The 22,519-nt window shown below is 30.9% G+C and overlaps 1 protein-coding gene across 1 annotated transcript in view; it reads left to right on the top strand.

The window, feature by feature from the left end:
* Nucleotides 1–15,886: 15,886 nt before the first annotated feature.
* The window catches only part of LOC107438589 (uncharacterized), a 45,972-nt gene continuing 39,339 nt past the window's right edge, over nt 15,887–22,519 (top strand). Inside the window, exon 1 of the mRNA XM_016050905.5 lies at nt 15,887–16,357. Coding sequence (XP_015906391.1) covers nt 15,943–16,357 — 415 coding nt within the window. The 5' untranslated portion in view covers nt 15,887–15,942. The remainder of the gene's footprint in view (nt 16,358–22,519) is intronic.

Raw genomic sequence — 22,519 nt, 5'->3', positions numbered from 1 at the left:
CACTTTTAAATTAGGAAATTATATGGAACTGAAAGCTAAATTGAACATAGTTCTAATTGAAAGCGTCGTAGACATTTTAAAAAATATTTTTTATAGTTATATTATAGACGAAAAATATTAAGAAAAGGGAGAACAATCATAGTACATTCCTCATACAACTCAGAAGAAGAGGACAGGGGAATGTCAAGACATGCAACCAGACTCCTCACCAGATAGCGTATTCGAGAGTTGCGATCATGAATGCCAAATGTTCGTTTGTCTTTGCTTAAATGTCATCATTTAATGTTTTTTTGCACACTAAATCGAGTGCAATAAAAATATGGACATGTTTATTCAGGAAAAGCGTGTTTTTTCAACAAAATAAGTTTATACCGCTAAGGTGACAGTTAACTGTTATATATTATTCAAGAGATTTTTTTTAAGATATTGCCATAATACACTTAAATGATGGAGAAAAAAAGTTATAAACGTTTTTCCATTTGCGATCGCAACGCTCGTTTACGCCATCTGAGAAGACCGGTTCCCTTTCCTTGTTCTCAGTTGTATAGGAATGTACTATTCGATATTTACCACTTTCTTATTATTTTTCATTTTTAACAGTCAAAATTTTTTTTCAAATTTTCTAAGGAAGTTTTCTTTTAGAACTATAGGGTAGAAAATTCCGCTGTATGCTACCTGTAGCCCATTTCGATCACCAATTTTATTATCTTTATTTTTTGTTTACTGACTGTACAACTCTTTATTTATTTATTTCCTTATTTTTTAATTTACTTATTTATTGAAAAAAATATGTTACGATTTGTATTGTTTTGAGTAGTTTGACACCAAGTGTAAGGTCATACTAAAAAAGATATAATCATTTACTTTCTATGTTATTATTTTATTGTGCTATTATTATATTTCTATGCTAAAATATTACACATTATTTTACAGCAAACATTTTTGTGAAGTGATATCTCTCTCCGTAAGGGCTAAAATTTAAAACAAAATACCATGTTGTCTTGCGCGCATTAAAAAAGTCATAAAAATGACTTAAACTACTTATAATAGGCAGTCAAATATACTCTTTTTATAACGATACTTGCTCAAATGAATTAAAAAATTAAAAGTAACTTTTACATTAAAGTTTTAAATCAGTAGGTTTATTAGAAGTTTAGTCATCTTAAACGCCAGGTGAGAAAATTTGAATTGAGAAAAGCTGATTTAAAGACAAAACGTTGAACTTTACAGAATTAAGAAAAATTCAGTTCAGTTGTGAACTTGTTTCTGCGACTTTATGCACTGTGTTTATGCTTCGCAGTTTTATACCAAACAGTTTATTTCGTGTGCAGTGTTTAAATAATAAATTGGAACATTTCCATCCTGGGTAATAGAGGTGATCTTTTACCGTGTAAAAATGCTGAATCCTTCGTGAGTGCTGAAATATTTTCATTCTGAAATGAATTTACAGAATGTTATTTTCTGATTTCAGTATTTTTGCCGTGCACTTGGAAATTTTTTCAGCAGTATCATAAACCTGGTGCAAATTGCTCAGAACAATACAAATCGTATAATATATATTTTTTACATAAAAAAACTCTTATTTAACTATCTTTAAAATCATATTAATAGGCTGACCTAGTGTGAATATTATGGGTTATTATTAAGGGGCAATACGCAGCCATTTATGTGTACAGCTTTTAAGGTGCCACGCCCCTTTTTTTCCACAATGCTTCCAAATTTGCTTCTTATATTTTTAGGTATGGTGGAATAGTGTATGCTATAATATATAGTGTATTATAATATAATACCTGACAGAGTTTGAATATAGTAGGTTTACATTACTGGGAGATGTGTGTGTGTGTGCATGTATACATCTTTGTATGTATGTATGATACAATGCCGTAACATCACTCCTCGGGGCCCTTTCAAAAACTTTCCGTACTCCATTTCTAACTGTCATGTTAGCTATTGATGTATCATGTTAATAACAAGTTACTTTTTCACATGCAAATTGGAATACAAAATATTGTAAGTTATAAACATGGGAAAATACAAAAATTGAGGGAAATCGGTTAATCCTAAGAAATTAAATTTTAAAAAACTCGTGCATATAAAACATGATTTCTCAGGAACTATTTAACCAATTTCTCTCAAATTTTGTACTTTTCCATGTGGAATTATAATAGTTTTGTAAGGTATAAAGTATCTATCTTTTTAAAGTTTTCTGTAAGACTTATAAGATAAAACAATTATAAAATAAAAAATAAGTATTAACTAACAGTTATTTTTTGCATGGAATTATCTTTGGATACGAGAATTTTATAATTGTGAGCAAATTTTTTTTAATTCCCTTAAATTCCCCCTGATTAGACTTCCTCGTGATATTACGGGGGGTTTTAAAACCGAATCCGTTGAACAAAAGTTGCGTTTATTCAGAGAAAGTATGTTTTTGTGTCTGATTACGGAACTTAAAATAAAATATCGTCTGTACCAATTAATTAGCATATTTGAGGGCACACCTTCGAACTATTAAGATGGAGTCCTAGAACGTGAAAATCTGATCATTAAATCAAAAGTTATTAGCCAGGGTGGTCCTTTTTTTGTTCACTGTACGTTAATTTTACCAATTTACGACAACGCACAGTGGAAATTTGAGTAGGAAAAGAAAAGCTACTTATGTTGTCTACTCTTATCCTCCGTGTTCACAGTAGCCTAAATCATAATGCTAATCATGAAACACCAATTCTACTTGAATCTGGTTACTATATCGTTAGGAAGGTCTTTTCAAGACAAAACCATTATAAAAATGAAAATTATTTATTAGTTTCAATTCTAAAAATTTCAAATGAATGGAAATTGAAAAAAATTTGACTATTTTTTATCGGTACATATACATACATTTTATAGTCACAGTTGAAAAAATATCCAGAAATGTTTTCTCTACATGCATCGATTAAAAAAATTAATTTGCCTTACTCCAACATGGACATGGCCCTAAAAAATATAGTTATGCTTTGAAAAGAATTAATTCTTGAATATTTGGCCTATTGAAACTTCTGATCAGACAGAATGACAAATAAATATATGTATTCACGGCACTATGTAATAATGTATGACAAAATTAGAACAAAGAGTAAGTTTTTTTTTTCAATATTCCAAAACGAAAAAAGAGAAAGTTAAATTTTTTTGCTAAAAAAATTTTTTTTCTTATAATGGTTTGTCATGACAATGAATTATGTTTGCAACGGAGAATAACTGAAAAATTGAATAACTTTGAACAAAAAACTTTAATGAATAACTTAAGCACTGATTACAGAAAGTTCATCTTCACGATTAAAACAAAATATATAAATTTCAAAACTGTAAAAAGAAAAAAGGAAAGTTAAATAAAATGAAAGCAAATATTATGTGAAATGTGTTTCTCATCTTGTTCCTGTTTAATTTATCTGGTTTTAAATCAAAATGGCCATTTAAAAAAAACGGAGAATAAAGCTATTTAGTTGATAAACAGAAATGTTCACATTTTAAAGAAATGATAATTTATAATTCTGATGGTCAAATAAATTCTTTTCCTCCATCAACGGAGAAAATTAATACGTAAAAAGAATTCTCGAAAAGCTAATTAGCACAAATAATTATTTAGATTATATGATTTTGGTTAAAAAAAACTAGATTAATTGAGCTCAACACTACTCCCTTCTTCAAAAGTTACGGAAACAAATTAGCCCATTCTTAAAAATATATATATATTTTTTAATTAAAGCAGTTTTTATTACTGATAATAACACTTTATAGAATTTTTTAATGAAACTTTCGTATTAAAAATATTTTTTCAATATTTTAACTGCTTCAAGTATTAGTTGAGGTTAGTTTTTTGAATCGGAATAGAAATTACCCTTGTTTATATAAATTAGTGGTGTATAAATGATATTTAATATGGTTCATTTTAAGAAAAAAAGAGAATAAATGTGTAATGGATTTAGTGTTTCTGCTCTATAACATAAGAATAAAATAGAAAATTCATAAGGAGATTAATTACTCAACCCAATAGTGTTATTTCCCTGTTTTTTAAATTAACAGTTTTTCTTTTTTCTTCTTAATATAAAACTAGTTATTAAAAAGCATAAAAAATTCATAGTTCCAATTTTAAAAATTTAAAGGTCTTACTAATTTGAAAAATCTAAAATAAGAGCAAAGTCCATGCACACAATAAGCAGTAAAAGTACTATATAAATGAAACTTGAGAGAATAACAATTTACAGATAGATAATTTTTTTTCCTTCCTATTATGTTAGTAAGTTTGGGTTAAAATGCAGTTAAGTTCTGAAAAATTGATTTCAGGAAAATTTAGTTAGTAGATTTAGTATAGTAGTAATTAGACAGATTAAACCAAAACCTACAGCGTACTTACTGTTTCGAATGATATTCAGGTCCTTTTATAAGCCATTTTTATATTTTGCCAAAAATTAGCAAAGATTGTATTTTTGAATTCGTTTGGTATTAGATTAGAGCTTTTTGCACTTACAGTAAATTGCACATAGAAGTAAAGCATTAAAATGACAGCAATTAAGGCATTCTGACAATTTTTGACTTCTTTTGGGTCAACATTTTAGTTTATATATATATATATATATATATATATATATATATATATATATATATATATATATATATATATATATATATATATATATATATATATATATATATATATATATATATATATATATATATATATAAATTCTATAATAAGCTTTAGGCGATTTACAAAACAAAAATGGTATTAAAAATTTGTCGAAACACTAGTGTGGAAGGCGGGATGAAAATGCTTGCTTGTCTGACATAAATTAGAGATACTATTTTAATTCTTCTATGATACTTCATCCGGTCATTAACAACCCAACAGGTTTTGATATTCTCTGTAGTGATTCCAATGTCGTTTTGTTTTTTCACCGCTTAAACCTTAATTCGTGACCCCAAATCTGTATACTCTACAGGAATTTGTTTTCTAAAAATAAAAAAGGATTTTAAAAATCATTACGAAACACCCTTTGTAAATCCATTTTAAGAACTCATCTTATTCTTCGTTTACTGCTGATCGGTATTTGATTACTTAAAAGTTAGGAAGGAAGAAAAAAATAAAATTTTCTTATGAATGAACCCGTTCTCTCTTTTTCCTCTGCATAATTAAAGCAGATCTGTGGATGGTTGAGAACCGTGTAAAGATAGATGAAGAAAAGAGGTTCGTCCAAAGGTTGCAATTGATGCCTAAACTTGAAAAAGAGCTCCAACCGCTTTTGCTATAAATGCTTACAATATAACGCGTTGTTTCAATTTAACTTTCATCCAAAAAATAACTATCGGTGCTAGACAAATGTAGCACTCAAAGTATGGTTACACTTTATGCAGGCGATAATATAAATTTGTCTTAGGATCACGACTCGCTAGAAATTATTAATGACAGAAATTAATGTTCACAATGACTAATCTTTAAGTCTGTTTGCGCATCGTCTCGTAAGCGTAACATAAGCGGAGGGATACACCGGAAGTATTCTTCCGGAAGCTTCTTAACATGCAGTCAACTATGTTACAAACATTCTAGCGTTATTTCACACTCTGCTTTATAGGATATGGATCACATTTTTTTCTTTTAATTTCATTATTCCCTATGCAATGATCAATTCTACTTGGAAATTGCACTCATACAAAATATAGATCCATGTTTCTTTTTTTTTTTTACTTATGGTGACCGCTGCTGTTCACTAGCAGGCATTTTTAATGCATTTACATCAGAGGTGTCAAACTCAATTTTCCATATTAAATTTAGAATGTGTAGACGGGCCAGACTCAAAAAAATAAAATGTACTGAATTATTATAACATTTTATTTATTTAATTGTATAGTGTATAATATACGGTTGTTAAAAATCACATGGAAGTTATGAAAGAGGATAATTATTTTGAGCTCGAGGATCTGACTTCTCTTGTTTTTGACAAGCTCATTCATGTCCGGTTTCATATTTGTTGTAATTATTTTAAGAATTGATTGGAAATGTTCATTCGTAAGAAGTCTTGTACGATGTTTGTTCTTATTTATCTTCATGACATCTGCTCGCATAAATGGATGCTGCCAAGCATGCACAGAATGCGTGCTGAATGCATGCACAGACTCGAACCGCGTGGAAGATTCCGTTTGTTGCTAAGAAATGGCGTTACTGTCGATCTCTCTCGCTTGTCTAGGCCCGCGCTGCCCTTGAAATTACTTAGAAATGTAGTGTGCGCACTTTAAAACGTCCGTAGAGGAATCGAGTGAAGTCTAAAAGCATGATTCTTCTCTCTGTGACACATTGTGATCGCGGGCCGTATCTTTGACATGACGGATTTGCATCATAATAATTTTAAAGTATTTTATTATTAACGTGTAATAACTGGCAGTGATCTCAATATAAATATGAATGCTGTATTTTGTGAAGCACGGGCAGGATATGAAAATCAATCCGACATCCATGGCACCCATGATGTGGCGTTTAACGGAGTCCACCCGGGAAGAGCATTTGACCCACGGGTAACCAGATTACAACTTTTTTGCTGATTTTTTTTTATATTAATTTATTTTATATCGATAAATTGAGTGAGGTCGTGAAGTAAGGATGAGAACACAAAATGAAAAAAGTCAATCTTTCCAATGATTTTTGATGAGATAACAGCTCTGCTCTAAACGAAACTTTTAAGGGAAGAAAATTCCCCTTCATTTAACACTTCAGAAAAGAATTTTTTTTTTTGAAAATATACAAATGAATTAAACGCAATAATTTTAATAAGTATTTTCTTTCAGCGATTGAAACTTTGTTTGCCTTTCTTTGTAATAAAGGAGAGGTCAGTATGGCATTCTCTTAAAGAGAAAGCCAGTATTCTTGACCGCTCCAGGGATTACAAGTAAAAATATATGTTGGTACTTTTTTAATTATTAGAACAATAACTAAAGAAAATCTGTTAGTTTATCGGAATTCAAAATCAAATCAGAAAAAACCTTTTTCATAACCTAGTTTGATAATTGGGGTATGAAAAGGTTCCTTCCTCCCCCCCCCAGATAATTGAAGGTCATTAAAGCGGTCTTTTTGATTGTGGTACTAGAGAAAAGGAATCCCAACATCATTTCAAGTTCTAAACAGTTTTCGAAATATTTTTTTTTTCGTTTTTATTTTTTTTTTTAAAAAAATTCTGTTCCTACTTCAAATAAACAAAATATTTTGAAAAAAAAAATAAAGAAATGTTTGCGCTTTTTTAAAATAATGCGACTATGGCTAGACTAGTTTTGATTTATTAAGAGGGGTTCACACAATTAAATCAAACGATACTGTTACTGTTGCCCTTTACATATTTTGCAGCATACTACTTTTATTTTATTTTATAACCGTCGTTGAACAGCCCACCCAATTTTATGGGTTTACGACAACTCATGTTCAACTTCGTAGCCTTCTCATTTTGAACCCAATCCAGAAGACAAGGAAACTCCTGGATCAAGTATTGGGGATAAATTTGCCTTCGTGGAGGACTTTCTGATGGAACTAACCCGCATTTCCGTGACATGGAGAGGCAAGGGGACTTAAACCCATGATCCGTCTACCACTGAGGATATTTCACGTCAGCACTGTGGTCAGTGCAAGCCGGATGCGGAATTCGTATCGACTGGGATTCGAACCTGGTTCGCCTCATTGGAAGGCGAACGCTCTATCCCTTGAGCCATTGCTGTTCCATAATTCCATTCCATTTTTACATAAATATGCTTAATAGTTTGTTTATATTACTTTTTTATTCAATTTAGAATGATGTTGTGGGGGAGATTTTAAATAAATTTCACACCCTCAAAAGAAGAACGTCACATCCGCAACACTTAATGACTGTAATTAAAATGTTCCATTTTTTTGTTTCTGAAATTAGATGCATCTTAATAAACTATTTTTGAGCACAAAATATGAAAAGTTACACTCAAGAAAGTTAATTTTTGATATCATGTTTAAACATCGTTGAAAAATTTTATGTGTTGTCAGCGTCACCAAAAACTGTAAGCACAGGTATCGCAAAAATCGATAGTGAAGCAAATATGATATGAGTAGGGTTTAGAAAATTCTTTTTGGCCTACTTTTAGGGTATACTATTTTGGTCATTGCCCTTCTTTGCTTTTTATATTTCTATTAAATACTGCATTTGAGGAAGTCATTTTTCGGACACTTTAATGTTTTTTCATATTTTTTTGTACACAAGATTGATTTTAATAACAAATCATTGGATTGGTGTCCAAATTTCTAAAAACATGTGCTAAAAAATATCGATGAAACATCTTATGTCAATTTCTTCAGAAATTGACATTAAGTAGACATTAGCAGGTTAATCGAAGAATAAAAACTTCTTGAAGAACAAAGAAAAAAATCTTTTATGACATGATAAATAGTGGAATCAAATCAAATGACGTTTTACTCTTTCGTTCTTGACCTTTCCTTTGAAGTCTGATAAGGTAAAAATAAAACTTTAACATAGAATGGACTGATAAATTGTAATAAAGTGAGTAACAATTCCTTTTTTTTACATGAATTATTCCAAGATATATGATAAGATAAGAAACTTCATTTGTTTTAAATATAAAGAGGTCGAGACATGTTTCCTTAAGCAATCGTTCTCAAGAATAGTCATTATTATTTGTTTTGCATTAAAAAAAACATGAAAAGAGTTCGTAACTTTCTGCGACACCAAACTAAAAGTCAAAAAATTGTTTAAATATGTGTCTGTGTGTGAGAACCTTACAATTTAAGGGATTAAAGCAATATAAATAAAATGAAAAGCAATATTTAAGGAGTTTCTTGCACTACAATTTTCTATAGTGTTATTTTCAGATGGGCTCCTACACTGTTATAATTATCATTCTAAAATTATGGTAAAATAATTGTCTTTCCATCCGTTTAACCGTAAATTTTACGATAAAGAACGTTTTTTTCCTTTATGGTTTTGAGACCATTTACAAAAAGTATGGTTACAAAAATCATGAATGCAAAACTATACGGTTTCTTAACCATTTGCAACTAGCATTTTTCAAAAACGTAAAAAAAAAATTTATCATTTAACTAGACATAAGAGGTCGGCTTTTTGAAATGGGCATCGGAGAGTGCCGGACACTGGAAATTCTTGAAGGGAATGGACTCTTGTCGGTCATGAGATGGACAGATAAGCTTGCACACAGTTGCAAAGGTAGCTTCATGAGGTGGTTCTAATTCCGGTTGTTTAACCGTATCAGGTGATAAACAGTTTTTCTTATGCTTAACAGGTTGATTGCCATTTTATTGATGGTTATGTGACTGTTTCAATTATATATATTGTCAAAAAAATCATAGAATATTGTAATTTAACCATTTTTCTTCGAAATTTTTTTTAAGAGAATAACAGTTTTTAGAAATTTATGCGTGACAATTGCGAGAAAAAGTTCATTGGCTACATGAAAATCTTGTCTTTTCTCTGAAAATGCGTTCTTAAAAATTCTGCCCTAAAGATTTGAAAATTTGATTTATCATGATGTGTTGCCCTAAAATCTGCAATAAACTCATTTATTCTAAAACATCTGAATATTTCTTACCTTTTTTTTGTATTTTTTTTTTCAGAACTCTTAATATATGAAGATTTTTTTAAAGAAGCAGGTGTTGAAAAAAATTTGATTTTTTTTTTATATGCTTTTGAAACATGCTGCCAAAAAAAAACGTGGACAACTTTTGAATGTGTTATAAAATATGATTGATACAGACTCTTATATGTTCAACGACTGATTATATGTTTGATTAGAAATTGAGTTGATCATTTGATTATTCCATGTCCTCTCTTTTTTTTCCCACTAAAGTTTAAAAACAAAACACTTTTTTTACCCTCAATATCGAATTATGAGAAAATTGAAATTGGGTGATTATTTTGGCACGTAAACTAATCTTTTTTATCATGTTTTGTCATTAACTATCATCAAATTGTTTTTCTTTTCCTCCCATCCTACTATTCTGAGTTTTGGAAATATTATTAAGAAGAGTGGTTCTTAAAAAGTGTTCCGTGGTACCCTAAAGTTCTGTTGAAGGATCACGGGCCACATTTTTTTACCACATAATTTTTTTCAATAAATAGTTCATAACTTATCCAATATTTTCGCTATTGTTTGAAATTATATACATAAAATGTTATTTTAAAAAAGTAGCGAAATTGAAAAAAAAAATTTTTTTTCGGAAATAGTCTATTAATCGTTTCACTGATCATCCAGAGTTAACTCGGTTATGTTTTTATAGCAAAGATTTATTAACCCGAGTATACTCGGGCATAGCAGAATTCGTCATTACCTTTTGTTTCATCACGATTTTATTCGTCCGGAAGCGAAACAAAAAATAATCTCCTGTGATTGGAGGTTTGCTATTTGTGGGACTACAGACGTACTTTGTCCAATTGGTTGATGAATTTACACAGAAAAAAAAAGAGTAAAAAATTGGCATTTGCGAGCGAAAGTGAAAGTAATGCAGATGATTTTTCAGATGATGAAGATGGGAACCTATACAAAGACTATAATTTAACTTTTTTTATTGACCCCTGAGACAATTTGGGATAGTAAACTGATGGTACATTAAATATTTCTTAAGCAAAAAAAAAAAAAAAAATTAAAATTTCAACTTAAAACTAGTTCTTTGTATTTATCACTGAAATAGAAAAATATGTTGATTTTTTGCATTTTTTTTCTTTAAAAAAATTAGCAAGGGAAGGGGTTAAATAAATTATAAAAATTTCATTAGTATTTCATTTCTGGCGTTTCAATTCAAAGTGAAATAAGTAAAATTTATAACTATTTACAACTATTCTCAAAAACTATGTATTTTTTAAAATCGTCCATCACCCAGCTTATTTCATAATACACAAAAGGAGAATTTCTATGTATTAAATATTTACAAAATTAGTAGTTTTGATTTGTCGGTAAATTCACAGTTACAAATAAATTTTTGTTTCCTTTTTTTCCACTTTCAAATCTTACTATTAGTTCACACTCTCTGCCTATATCTTCTTCAAATTTTCAATCATAAATAAAATACTTTTTATTCAACCATTCAATACACTTTTTTAAACTTGTAGTGCAATGTTAATACAGTTTTTTTAAAATATTAATTCATTCATTGAATAGGGATGAACGAAAAACGAAATGGAATTTTCTGATCGTAAACCGTTAGTCGTTGTTTTAAATTTTACTATAAGCGATTCAGTTTTTCTCATATTTTAAAGATAACATCAGTGATAATTTCTAACTTATAACTCTATTTGAGCAAAAAAATAGTTTATGGCTCACATTCGCTGTGCCAGTTAATTTCGATTCGCGATCGCAACGCTGGAGTACGCCCTCCAGCGGGAGACTGAAAATATCGGCCATTAGTTTCCTCATAACCATTGGCAATGACGGACGCTATTTTCTTATCAGGAAAGGAAAGGTAGTCCTAAGGAAAAGGTAGAAAAACTTGAAAAAACTAACCGGAACATGCCAAATATTGAACCAGAACACGCCGAGCATTTGAAGAACAATTTCTCAATAATTTTTACCTTTCTATTACCAGCAACATAACTTCCAATTTCATGATCACTTGCTGTTACAGATGCGTGTATTACGGTAAAATAATTTTTTCTGTCTTCAATTCATTACAAATTTAAGTGAACTCAACATTGCTTTCGTCATTCCAATGAATAAAGTGAATTCAGAACGTACAGAATTGTAATAGTTATAGAATATTCTTCTTCTTTATAGAATAGTATATATTTCTGCATCTATATAATTCGGAAAACAACAATAAAGAATCATCCGAACTACTTGAAATAGTTTCATTTGTGCTGATTATTAATAAACTTTTACTGTTTTCTTGGTAAGTATTTTTTAGTTTTAAAAGAATAATTTCAACTAGAATTCAGCTATTCTGTTTTTAAGCTACATATTCAAATTTATATCGAGATCTTACAATTATAAAATTTTGATGTGTGGTATGTTATCGAAAAGTAATAAAGGGGATAATCTATGCATATATTATTTGAGAATAAAATTTTCAAACGAAGAATATTTCATTTGGAATTCAGCCGATTTATAAAACAGGTGAGTGTTATGATTTTTATAATAAAAAATTTGCTTGTAAATATTTTTTTCCTATTTGATGATAGTTCTCTACAGAATGGTTTTTTACGTCTGAACTGTAAGAATAAAAAAAATAAACAATATGAAAGTTTTTTATTTCGATATGAGGAATTTTGAAAATTATTTTTCTATCCTAAGAATTCTTTGTTTTACGTTTTTTAACTTCTGATTTTTAGATAAAAATTGTCGTCAAAATACTTTTATTGAAAACATAAATGGTATAATATTATGTGTTTATGTATACTTCTTGCATATTCTAACGTCTGAAGTAATATGATTTAGAAAAGTATGAAGAAAAATTCGGTACTTATGTATTAACGCCATCGCAGCTACAGATTTGGCGGTTTTTAAGTGCTGCCAATCTACGTCTAAAATTTTTGCGACAAATCATAAAATGAAACACTTTATTTAAAATCAAAGAAGTCAATCGGATTTCGGTGGGAAATGGGCCGATATAGAGTTTAACATAGATTTAAAATAATCTCTATTTTCTTCTCTATCTTAACAATCTCTATTTCTGTCGCCATAATAACTCTAATAAATAAGATTCCAAATTAAACAACATGCCGGCCAGGTGGCCGAGTGGTTAGCGTGCCTGACTGCGAAGCCAATGGCTGTGGGTTCGAATCCCGCTCTGGACATGGATGTTTCTCTCTGTGTTGTCCTCTGTTGTGTGTGATGTGTGAATGTGGCCCGCCCTATGAACGGGTTTGTGGCAATGTGGCGTGGTTAATGTTGCTCGCCTCCGTAAATTAGGTTCACAGCTGGGTAACGCTAAATGACTTCCGGCATCTTCCGAGGTGAAGAACGAGAGTGCCTGTCGTTATTTTAAAAAAAATAATAATAATTAAACAACATTTTCAAAACGTACGTTTACCAAGATAAAGTTTCATGTCATGGGAATTGGTACATTTTCGTTTTTTTGGTAAAATATTTCGCTCTTGAAAAAATAAAATTGCATCTTGTTTTGTTTTTGGCAAATCCCAAAGACGAATTTTCTTAGCACTAAAAAATAGCGTCAAAAAAGATTTTTTTTTTCGTAAGCATTCATTATTGTACGTTTTTTAGTTTCCAAATAATGATTTTTATGGAAACTTAAAATTTTTTGATAAAAATTTTTGTCAAGAAACTTTTTTTATAAAATTAAACTTTATAAAATTATGAAGCTCATGTATACTTTCTGTTCATTTTAATTTTTGAAGTAATATGATTCATAAAATTATGGATTCATAAAACTATGAAAACTATAGAACAGGTGTGCATATGATTCCTAAGTTTAAATAGGCCCTTCATGTTATATCATTAAATTTAGTAGAACAATTTCTCGGGCATTAGGTTTTAACTCTTATAAGAATATACATCTCTTTTTTCTGTTTATGTACAAATATTTCTCACTTGTGTTTGGGATGTTCCTTCTCTAAAAAGAGGAAATACCTTTTTGTATTCGTTTGCATAAGAAAGAATATCAAGCATTTTCTTTTTTTAAATTTACTAAGCCACAATAAAGAAGGAACGTTGCAATGCTTTAAAGACATCTCCAGAGTAACTGAATGACTGTTCATATAGAAATCGCAGGTATTCGTCTCACACAGCAGCGCCCCCTATAGTTAATTTTAGTTTTATAGGGGAGAAACAAATTGTAAAATAAAAATTTTCTATGGAAAAATTATTTGTTTTATTATTCCTCCAAGACGATGAAAAGCTATACAGGGTGATTCTAAAAAGATGGGCAAAATTTTAGGAAGTCATAGTACACTCCCAAGCCAGCAATTTTTATCAGAGAATGCATGGTCGAAAACAAAACGCAAAGCCGCTAGAGGGCGTCAAAGTTATGTTCTTATATGAGCAAAAACACACAAAGAACGATGAAGTCAAGTTATAAAAGCAAATTTAAAGGCATGTGATTACAATAAGTGTTCAAAACAGTGGCCGGCAGCGGCTATGCTGCTAGGCACGCAGTACAACGGTTAAGAAAAGATAGGTCATATCACGAACTTTCCCTGCAGCGGCCGAAAGATTGGCGACAAGTAAAGCAGCGCAGTAACTCGCAACAGGAATGGAGCTTTCACGTTTGCAATGGAGCTTTCGCGTTTGCATCAAACAACTTTCCAAATGCACCAGCACCTTTGCGTTTTGTTTTCGACCATGCATTCTTTGATAAAAATTATTTGCTTGGGTGTGTACTATCACTTCCTAAAATTTTGCCCATCTTTTTAGAATCACCCTGTATAAACAAGGTAATTTATTTCAATGCAACATTATTATGCAAAGAGTTATGTTCTTTTTAAATTTTTGCTTTTAAATTTAAAAAAAAAAAAAAACATACGAGCACGAGACACTAATTTTTGGGAAAATAGCAATTAGTTTTATTATTTTTTATTCAAACGCTTGTGTTGGCATAAAAATTATAAACTTCTTAAGAAAGTATTTAAATGTACAAACTTTTACTCATCTCTTAAACATTCTTTGTTGGAATAAATAATTAATAAAACATTTTCTTGGGGAAATGAGTGATAAGAATTATTTCCACCCAATAGATAACACTTTATTTTTATTTTTTTTATATTTTTGTGTTAAAAGGAAAAATTATAAAATATTGAGACATAATGCGCAAATAAATACCACGCAAATAATTTTATGTTAATAATTTATATCTTACTACAGTGTTTCCCAAACTTATGACTTTTGCGTACCCTTTCTAAATTTTTCGTAACGCTGTGTACCCTAATAAAAAAATTAATGTACTTTTTACTATAAAAAAAATTGCACAAAAGTTAAAAATTACAACTGCCTTTTGACAATACTAATTATTAACTGTTAACTCAGCCAAAAATAACCATACGAAAAATACTTAATTTTAAATTTTCATGTAGAGCTTTGTTTTTAAATAAAATTTTTGGAAATTTTCTTTTGTTGTAAGATATTCGCATAAGAGCGCGTACCCCCGCTAAACTGTTCCCGTACCCCTGGGGGTACGCGTACCACACTTTGGGAAACACTGTCTTACTATAAGTAAGTAATGCATAAGTGTAAAGTTTTATTTTAGGAAAGGCTACCTTAAATTAATTACAGGTCCTGGCCAAATTATTAGCCATTCTATGTAAAATTATAATTATCAGTTACAGTTGTATTGCTTTTTCGCCTCTGAAACAGCATTTGTTTACGTTCCTTTATCAATGGGTTAACATTGCAGTGCAATAATTAATTACAAATGGAAAGTATATCCTGAATAAAAACCCATGTTTAAATATAAAAGTATTGCATACAAACTCGTGCAAATCATGTCATTATTAAAACCCTACAGTGCGTCTCATAAGTTGATCTAATTATTATAATATAATGCTTCATATAATAAATATTCTATATTTGTATAATATATCGTATAATTTGTCCTCTCGTCGAATTTATGTTATATATCACCTCATTTAACCCATTGATACAAGAATATAAACAAGTGCAAAAGCCGCGTGAAAACAATAAAGGGCTGTATCACCTGATTATTAATATTTTGCATAGAATCTTAGAGTGCGTCTACTAATTTAGCCTGTAATAATGATTATAATAATTTAGATTCTCCAAAGAAACAAGATTTGTTTGCAAATAAGCGAATGATTCATTTAAAAATCCTTTTTTTGAAACGGGAAAGAGCTTTCCTAAATTTATCAGCAGCCAAATGTTGGCGAGGAATGAGGAGCCGAGAAAACTTTTCCGCCAAGTACTTCTCTCTCACTATGTAGCGGCAGTCTACTGCAATAGCCGCAGCAGTAGAGAACGGAGGGAATGACAGCGGCCCGTTATAGCTCGGGTCGGGATGATTTCGGCTGCAGAGTGCTGCCACCCCTCTACCCCCACTGCATGAGACATCAACAGCACAGGTGCCTTTACAGCAATCCCCCTACCCTACAGAGAGCCTCCACCATATCCGCCCGCCCTTATCTTCCACAAACGTGCAGCGATGGACACATAGAGAGCCTACAGCGTCGCTATTCACAGCGCGCTGTACACAAGAGGCCAGACGATGGCCTCCTCGTCCTCAAGGTGGTGAGTGCGGCGTGTGCTGAACCGGACAAAAAAGCCAACTTTGAAATAGTGAGTGTGAATGAGAGGCATGGACGGTTTAGAAAAGCCGTGCCCTGCATGCCTTTGGCCCTCTCCATTATACTCTGCATCATCAACATGTTAGCCCCAGGAGTAGGTAAGATTTATTTTTACTTCATAAAATGGTCTTTAATAAATATAACTTTTTCAAATTTTTGGTTGTTGTTGGTCAGCAAAGATTTTACTCAGTCATAAAAATTAGTTTTTTTATGAAAAGTAAAGTCTCTGGCCAAATTATTACACGCACTATAAGATTCTAAGTAAAATCCTAATTATCACGTGATACTCTATACAGCTTTATTGTTTTTATGTGACTGAAACCGGTTTGCACTTGTTTGCGTATCAATGGGTTAAACTTGACGGACGATATACAATATATATTTGACAATAGGATAAATAAGACGATACATTATACAAATATAAACTATTTATTATATCAGCTATTATATTAGTATATTATAATAATTAGATCAAAATATTAGACGAAATTGTAGTTTTTTAATAATGACATGATCTGCACAGGCAATACTTTTATAGTTAAACATACATGGCATGGGTGAAGATTTCTTATATGCTTCTATTTTTATAGTATTGCATTACAGTGTCAACCCATTGATAGAGGAGTGTAAAGAAATGCAAATCATCCGAGTAAAAACAATAAAGCTGTATAGGCCATGATAATTATAATTTTACATAGAATCTTACAGCGAGTCTAATAATATGAACTGTGGTTTATCCTCATAAAAGCTAATTTGAAGAATAATTTATTTTGAGAGAGGAAAGAAAGAGTTTGTCCGGCTCATTTTCACTGTCTAATAATTCTCGGGGAGAACTGATTTTGCACGTTATTGATATGAATGATCAAGATGCAATCGTCGTTCTTGAGGAAATTTGGACATTCACCATACTTTGTCTGTCAAACAAACTAAAAAGGGATGACAAGAAATATTCAGTGTTTACAGTGCGAAACACCCTTTGATCCAAATGCTTCAATTTTCACGTACTAGGACTCAATCTTAATGGTTTTGAGGAAATGGACTTAAATTTGCTAATGAGTTAGCGCGGGGCCGGGATAGCCTGGTCGGTAGGGCGCTGGGCCCATATCCAAGAGGTCGTGGGTTCGATCCTCGCCGGCCGAAGACTCCCCGGGTAGTAAATGGTGACTGATGCACGTTAAATCTGTCGAGTCTCAAAGTCCTCCATGTTCCCACAACAAATCAATACCTCTGGGGGTACTGATCCAGGAGTTTCCTTGTCTTCTGGATTGGTTCAAAATTACAAGGCTACGGAGTTGAACGTTAGTAGTCGTAAACCCATGAACTTGGGTCGGCTGTTCAACGACGGTTATAAAATAAAATAAAATAAAATTAGTTAGCGCAGACGATATTTTAAGTTAGGAAATGGAATAAGGCGCATCACTTTCAAAAGATATAGAGGAGATGATTTTTAGAGGTGTGTGTTTATTTATGATGGGAGAGTTTATGATGAAAATCTTTTCTTAGGTCAGAAATCAATTTATTCTTATCATTCCCCCCCCCCCACATCCATTTTGATAAAAATAGTTTTCAAGATTTTTTATCATTTTTTAAATTTAAGTTTGTGCCTGCTAGATAAAGTCGGGAAATACAAAAATTACATTAGGTTATGAATTGAGCTCAAACTATTTAGAAAATAATTGTCATCAGACACAGAGAAATCCTGTTGAAATGTGAGCACTCTAACGAGTCGGAAAGTGGTCGAAAATGAGACTCACTGGGTCTTATAAATTATAGGGTTAGAAAGGATTGAAACAAGGATATTCATCTAACAGTGTTGCAAAATAGTCGATTGAAGAGATTTTTGGCAATTTTAAATCTGCATGTAGTTTATGTAAGAAGCAATTAAAACTTGAGATGTCGTAGAGCTTTAAATGGAAGCCTTCCATCAGTAAATTTATTGTAGACTCAGACCATAAATTTCTTGTAGTAAATTTTGCTTTTGACGGGAAATAATGATTTTACACCAGGTTCGAATCTCTTAACGAGATTTAAACACTCTGGTTATTCGGAAAGGGGGCAAACTTTTCACTAGCGATCGATTAACTGCGTGATAATATGATAAATTCTGATTGTTTTGGCAAGGGTTGAATAGCCTATGGGCTCTTATTATTTAAGCACTCTAGTTTTCAAGAAAATGGTTGAAAATTTGAAAGAAAAATAGTTTTCAATAAATGCGTGATAAATTCTATTTGTATCTACAGGCTGCAAATAGAAGTCAGAAAACCGCTTTAGTTAAATTTTGAGTGCTCTAGCTTGTCGTAAAGCAGTCGGAAAATTTTAATTGGCGAAAAATTTTCATTGACGGTAATATCATGACAAGCTCTGCTGTTAGCGAATAGGAAATTATAGAATAGAATCTTGGATTGACATCGGGCATGGAGCTTTAATACTGTTTTGAGTTCTCTAGCTAGTCGGAGAATAATCTAAATTTTGATTTTTAAATTCCATCAACACTAACATTCCTCTGTAGACATTCCATTCAGTTTATAAAAATTTAATAAAATAAAAAGGTTATTTATATTAAGATAAAAGAAATTTTAATGACAAAAATACATTAATAGAAATATTGAAAAAAAAACTTTTACCAACATAACTTTTTGTACAGGTATCAATAATTAATTTTTTTTTTAATATAACTCAAACAACGCATGATAATATATAAAAAATAAAAAATAGTGCGTGGAGTCCCTCCGCGCGGAAGAAGTTAAACTTCGCAACCTGCGACGTTAATTGTAGAAGAATCAGCAATCGTAGAAGGATCACTAGTTCTATTCAACGACTCTTTTTCCTGCTCCGCTCGCTTCCGTGCTCTTATTGTATTATTGTGCATTTTTCACCTCTTGAACCAGTGGAAGTGCTTGTGGTTGCCTCATCGTCTCGCCCTGGAAAATGTATTTGCATTAATAATGTATGTGAATGCGTCCTAATGTAATTTCAGAAGAGAAAACCTAACAATCAATTGATATTCACAAGAGACGTACCTTGACAAAACCTTAAATCCGTCGCATTGTCCGTGGGATTGTTTTCACTCATTTTTTACAATTGTTATTGTAATTTGAAAATAAAAAATACTACCTTATTAAATTATATGCGTATCAAAACAAACTAAAAAAATATTTTAATAGAAAAACAATACTTTTATGACTTTTATGCTAGTGAGAACCAAAACAATATGGAAATGAATGAGGAAAAACTGGATCCTACCACGTGATTTCCCAGCCAATAAAAATGTAGCCTTAAACGTTTAAAGCAACCTTGTTGGAAGTCGCATAAGAAGTATAACTTCAAAAATTAAAATGCCAATTAAAAGCCGGCTAAAAAACATAGAAAATGAGAGAAGAGTCGCAACCCTTTTTAAGGACTTTTTAACTATAGATAAATTATTAGACAGATCTTAATTATCAGGTGATGCTATGCAGCTTCCATGTTTTAAAAGCTTCGTGTATCAATTGGTTAAATTAAACAAGATATATAATAGAAATTCGATTAGGCGAATTATTAAATAAATACAAAATATTTATTATATCTAGCATTATGTTAGTATATTATAATAATTAGAACAAATTATTAGACGCATTGTATTTTTTTAATAATGACACGATTTGCACGAGTTTATATAGGCAATACTTTTATACTTAAACACAAATGTAATAGGTTTTTATTCATGAGATACTTCCCATTTGTATTTATTCATAACGTATTGAATTGCAATGTTGACCAATTAATGCTCGAACTTAAACAAGGTCTCAGTTACATAAAAACAATAAATCACCTGATAATTAAGATTTTACATAGAGTGGGTTTAATAATTTGTACAGAGATTAGGAACTTCTCCCAGGCCGCATGAAAGCTACAATAACCGAAAAAATGCTTTTTTATTAGCCGCGAAAATTGTTAAATAGCTGCATTTACGCTACAAAATCTTCAAAATGGTGTCATTTTTTTTATTTTATAAAAACCGTCGTTGAACCCAATTTCATGGGTTAACGACTACTCATGTTCAACCACGTCATTTTGAACCCGATCCAGAAGACAAGGGAACTCCAGGATTGTGTGAAATTTGCCTTCTTGGAGCACTTTTTGATGGAACTAACCCGCATGTGCGTGACAGGGAGAGGACGACCACCAGAACCTCTCAAGGTTAGCCTGGTGGTAAAGGGACCCGTCTACCACTGAGGATATTTCACGTCAGTTTTGTGGTCTGTGCAAGGCGGATTCGTATGGACCAGCCACTGGAGGGATTCGAACCCGGTTTATCTCAATGGAAGGCCATCCCGACCGGATGTCATTTGAATACACTCTTAGAAATTTCTCGAAAAACGTGGTTAAATAACAATTTATAGAATGATTATTTCACCCTATTTAATCGAAATAGTCAAATGACCGTAAATAAAGATTGAGAAAAACTGTTTATTAACTGCTTTCATCTTAAACAACTAGAATTTCATCGCCCCTCACTGGAACCACCTCATGAAGCATCTGCGTATCATATTTTATCTGTCCATCCCATGACGGACACAGTCCCTCCCTTCAATTTCCGTCACTCTCCCATTACCTTACGAGCTCTTATGTTTAGTTAAAGAATTAGTTTTTTTTCTTCCTGTTTTTGAAAAATGCTAATTGTTAAAAAACCGTATAGTTTTGTATTCATGATTTTATAACCATACTTTACTAAAAACCATAAAGGAAGGAATTGCTTATTACCGTAAACTTTACGGTTAATTGGATGGGCAGATTTTACCATAATTTTAGAATGAAAATTTTAACAGTGTATCATGAATGACCTTTTTTAGACTTTACATACGACCTTTATATAACCTTTGTATATATAAAGGTTGTATGTAATGGTTGTATATCATAGTTTCAGTTTGTGGCAGAATCTGCCATTTTTGAAACTTGACATAATATTGGTGCTAAAGGATTGGACATCAAAAATTAAGTCAGATAAAATAAGGTTCATATTTCGGCAATAATTAGAACTGGCTTTTATTGCATCGGACATTTCCTTATTTATTCGATGTTTTTTTCTTGTTCAGGTGTACAGTAACCAGGTGTTTAGGTATGTTTAGTTCTCATTTAGTTTTCTTTGAGTATAGTAATGGCAAAATAAGGGAGATAATTTATTTGGCATACACTGTACAGTAAGAAAAAAGAAAGATATCGCGCTGAGTAACTTCCTTTCTAATAGTCGGATTTTCAGGTACTATGTGTCAACCTTAATGGGTACTGGGGTGTGACCTAAAATATGCTAATTATTTCTTGCTAACCATTCATTAAGTTATAAAACGGACGCAAAAGCGTACTTTCTCTGAATAAACATACATTTTTTTTACGTATATGGATTCTTAATCTTCAAAATATAGGGGGTAGCAGCAATCTGGGAAATGAGGTTCCCATTGTTTGGTCAAGTTCGATTCAAAGTAATGCCAATATCACTTCTTGCGTTTTTAGTCATATTTTTAAAAGTAATTAAGCGATTAAGAAAGAAATTGCCCCCACTCATAAAACCCATTTAGCCAAAGATAATTTCGTGCAAAAATAGTTTTTAATAATTATTTATTATTTAATTTAATTGAGGATGAAACAAATTTAAATTATGAGGTATACATTTTTTATACCATAATAATCTACATATTTTTTGTTGATGTAGTAGATTTTAGTAGAAACCAAAAAAAATTAAAATTAATTATTTAAAAAATAATAATTTAGCGACAATGAAGAAATATTTAAACAGGACGATTAATATTTAAATTTGATTAACTTACGAGGAACTTGACTTACACGTGCGAAGCGTAAAGTTTCATATATATTTTTTTCGCTAATTACCGACTGCTAATCTTTTTTTTAAATTATAAATTACGATGTTTCTTTTTTAGTCCTCTAAAAATTTATACGCATTATATATAGTAAGGAAATTTAAATAAAACATATTATTGAATAAAAAACATTTTACTCAACGAATGTCGAGATTTATAAAAGCATGTTTCTGAAAGAATGTGATTATACATCAGATTTTGATTATATTTAATGTGATTATATTTTATTTTTTAGTTTGGTTTTTCAATAATTCATTTTCAATAATATACCTACGTATGTATAGATTTGGAATAATGTATTTATCAATTTTTTTAATATATATTTTATAGTTATTCATACAAATACGTAGTTAACATTTTTAATTTCTCAATATGTTATATACAATCTATATCTTTAAATAAATT

The sequence above is a fragment of the Parasteatoda tepidariorum genome, chromosome 1 (assembly GCF_982258835.1).
Source record: "Parasteatoda tepidariorum strain Cologne lab strain chromosome 1, Ptep-v5.0, whole genome shotgun sequence".
Classification (NCBI taxonomy): domain Eukaryota; kingdom Metazoa; phylum Arthropoda; class Arachnida; order Araneae; family Theridiidae; genus Parasteatoda; species Parasteatoda tepidariorum.
Note: the sequence above shows the minus strand (reverse complement) of the source record. Positions and strands in the feature narration are given on the sequence as shown.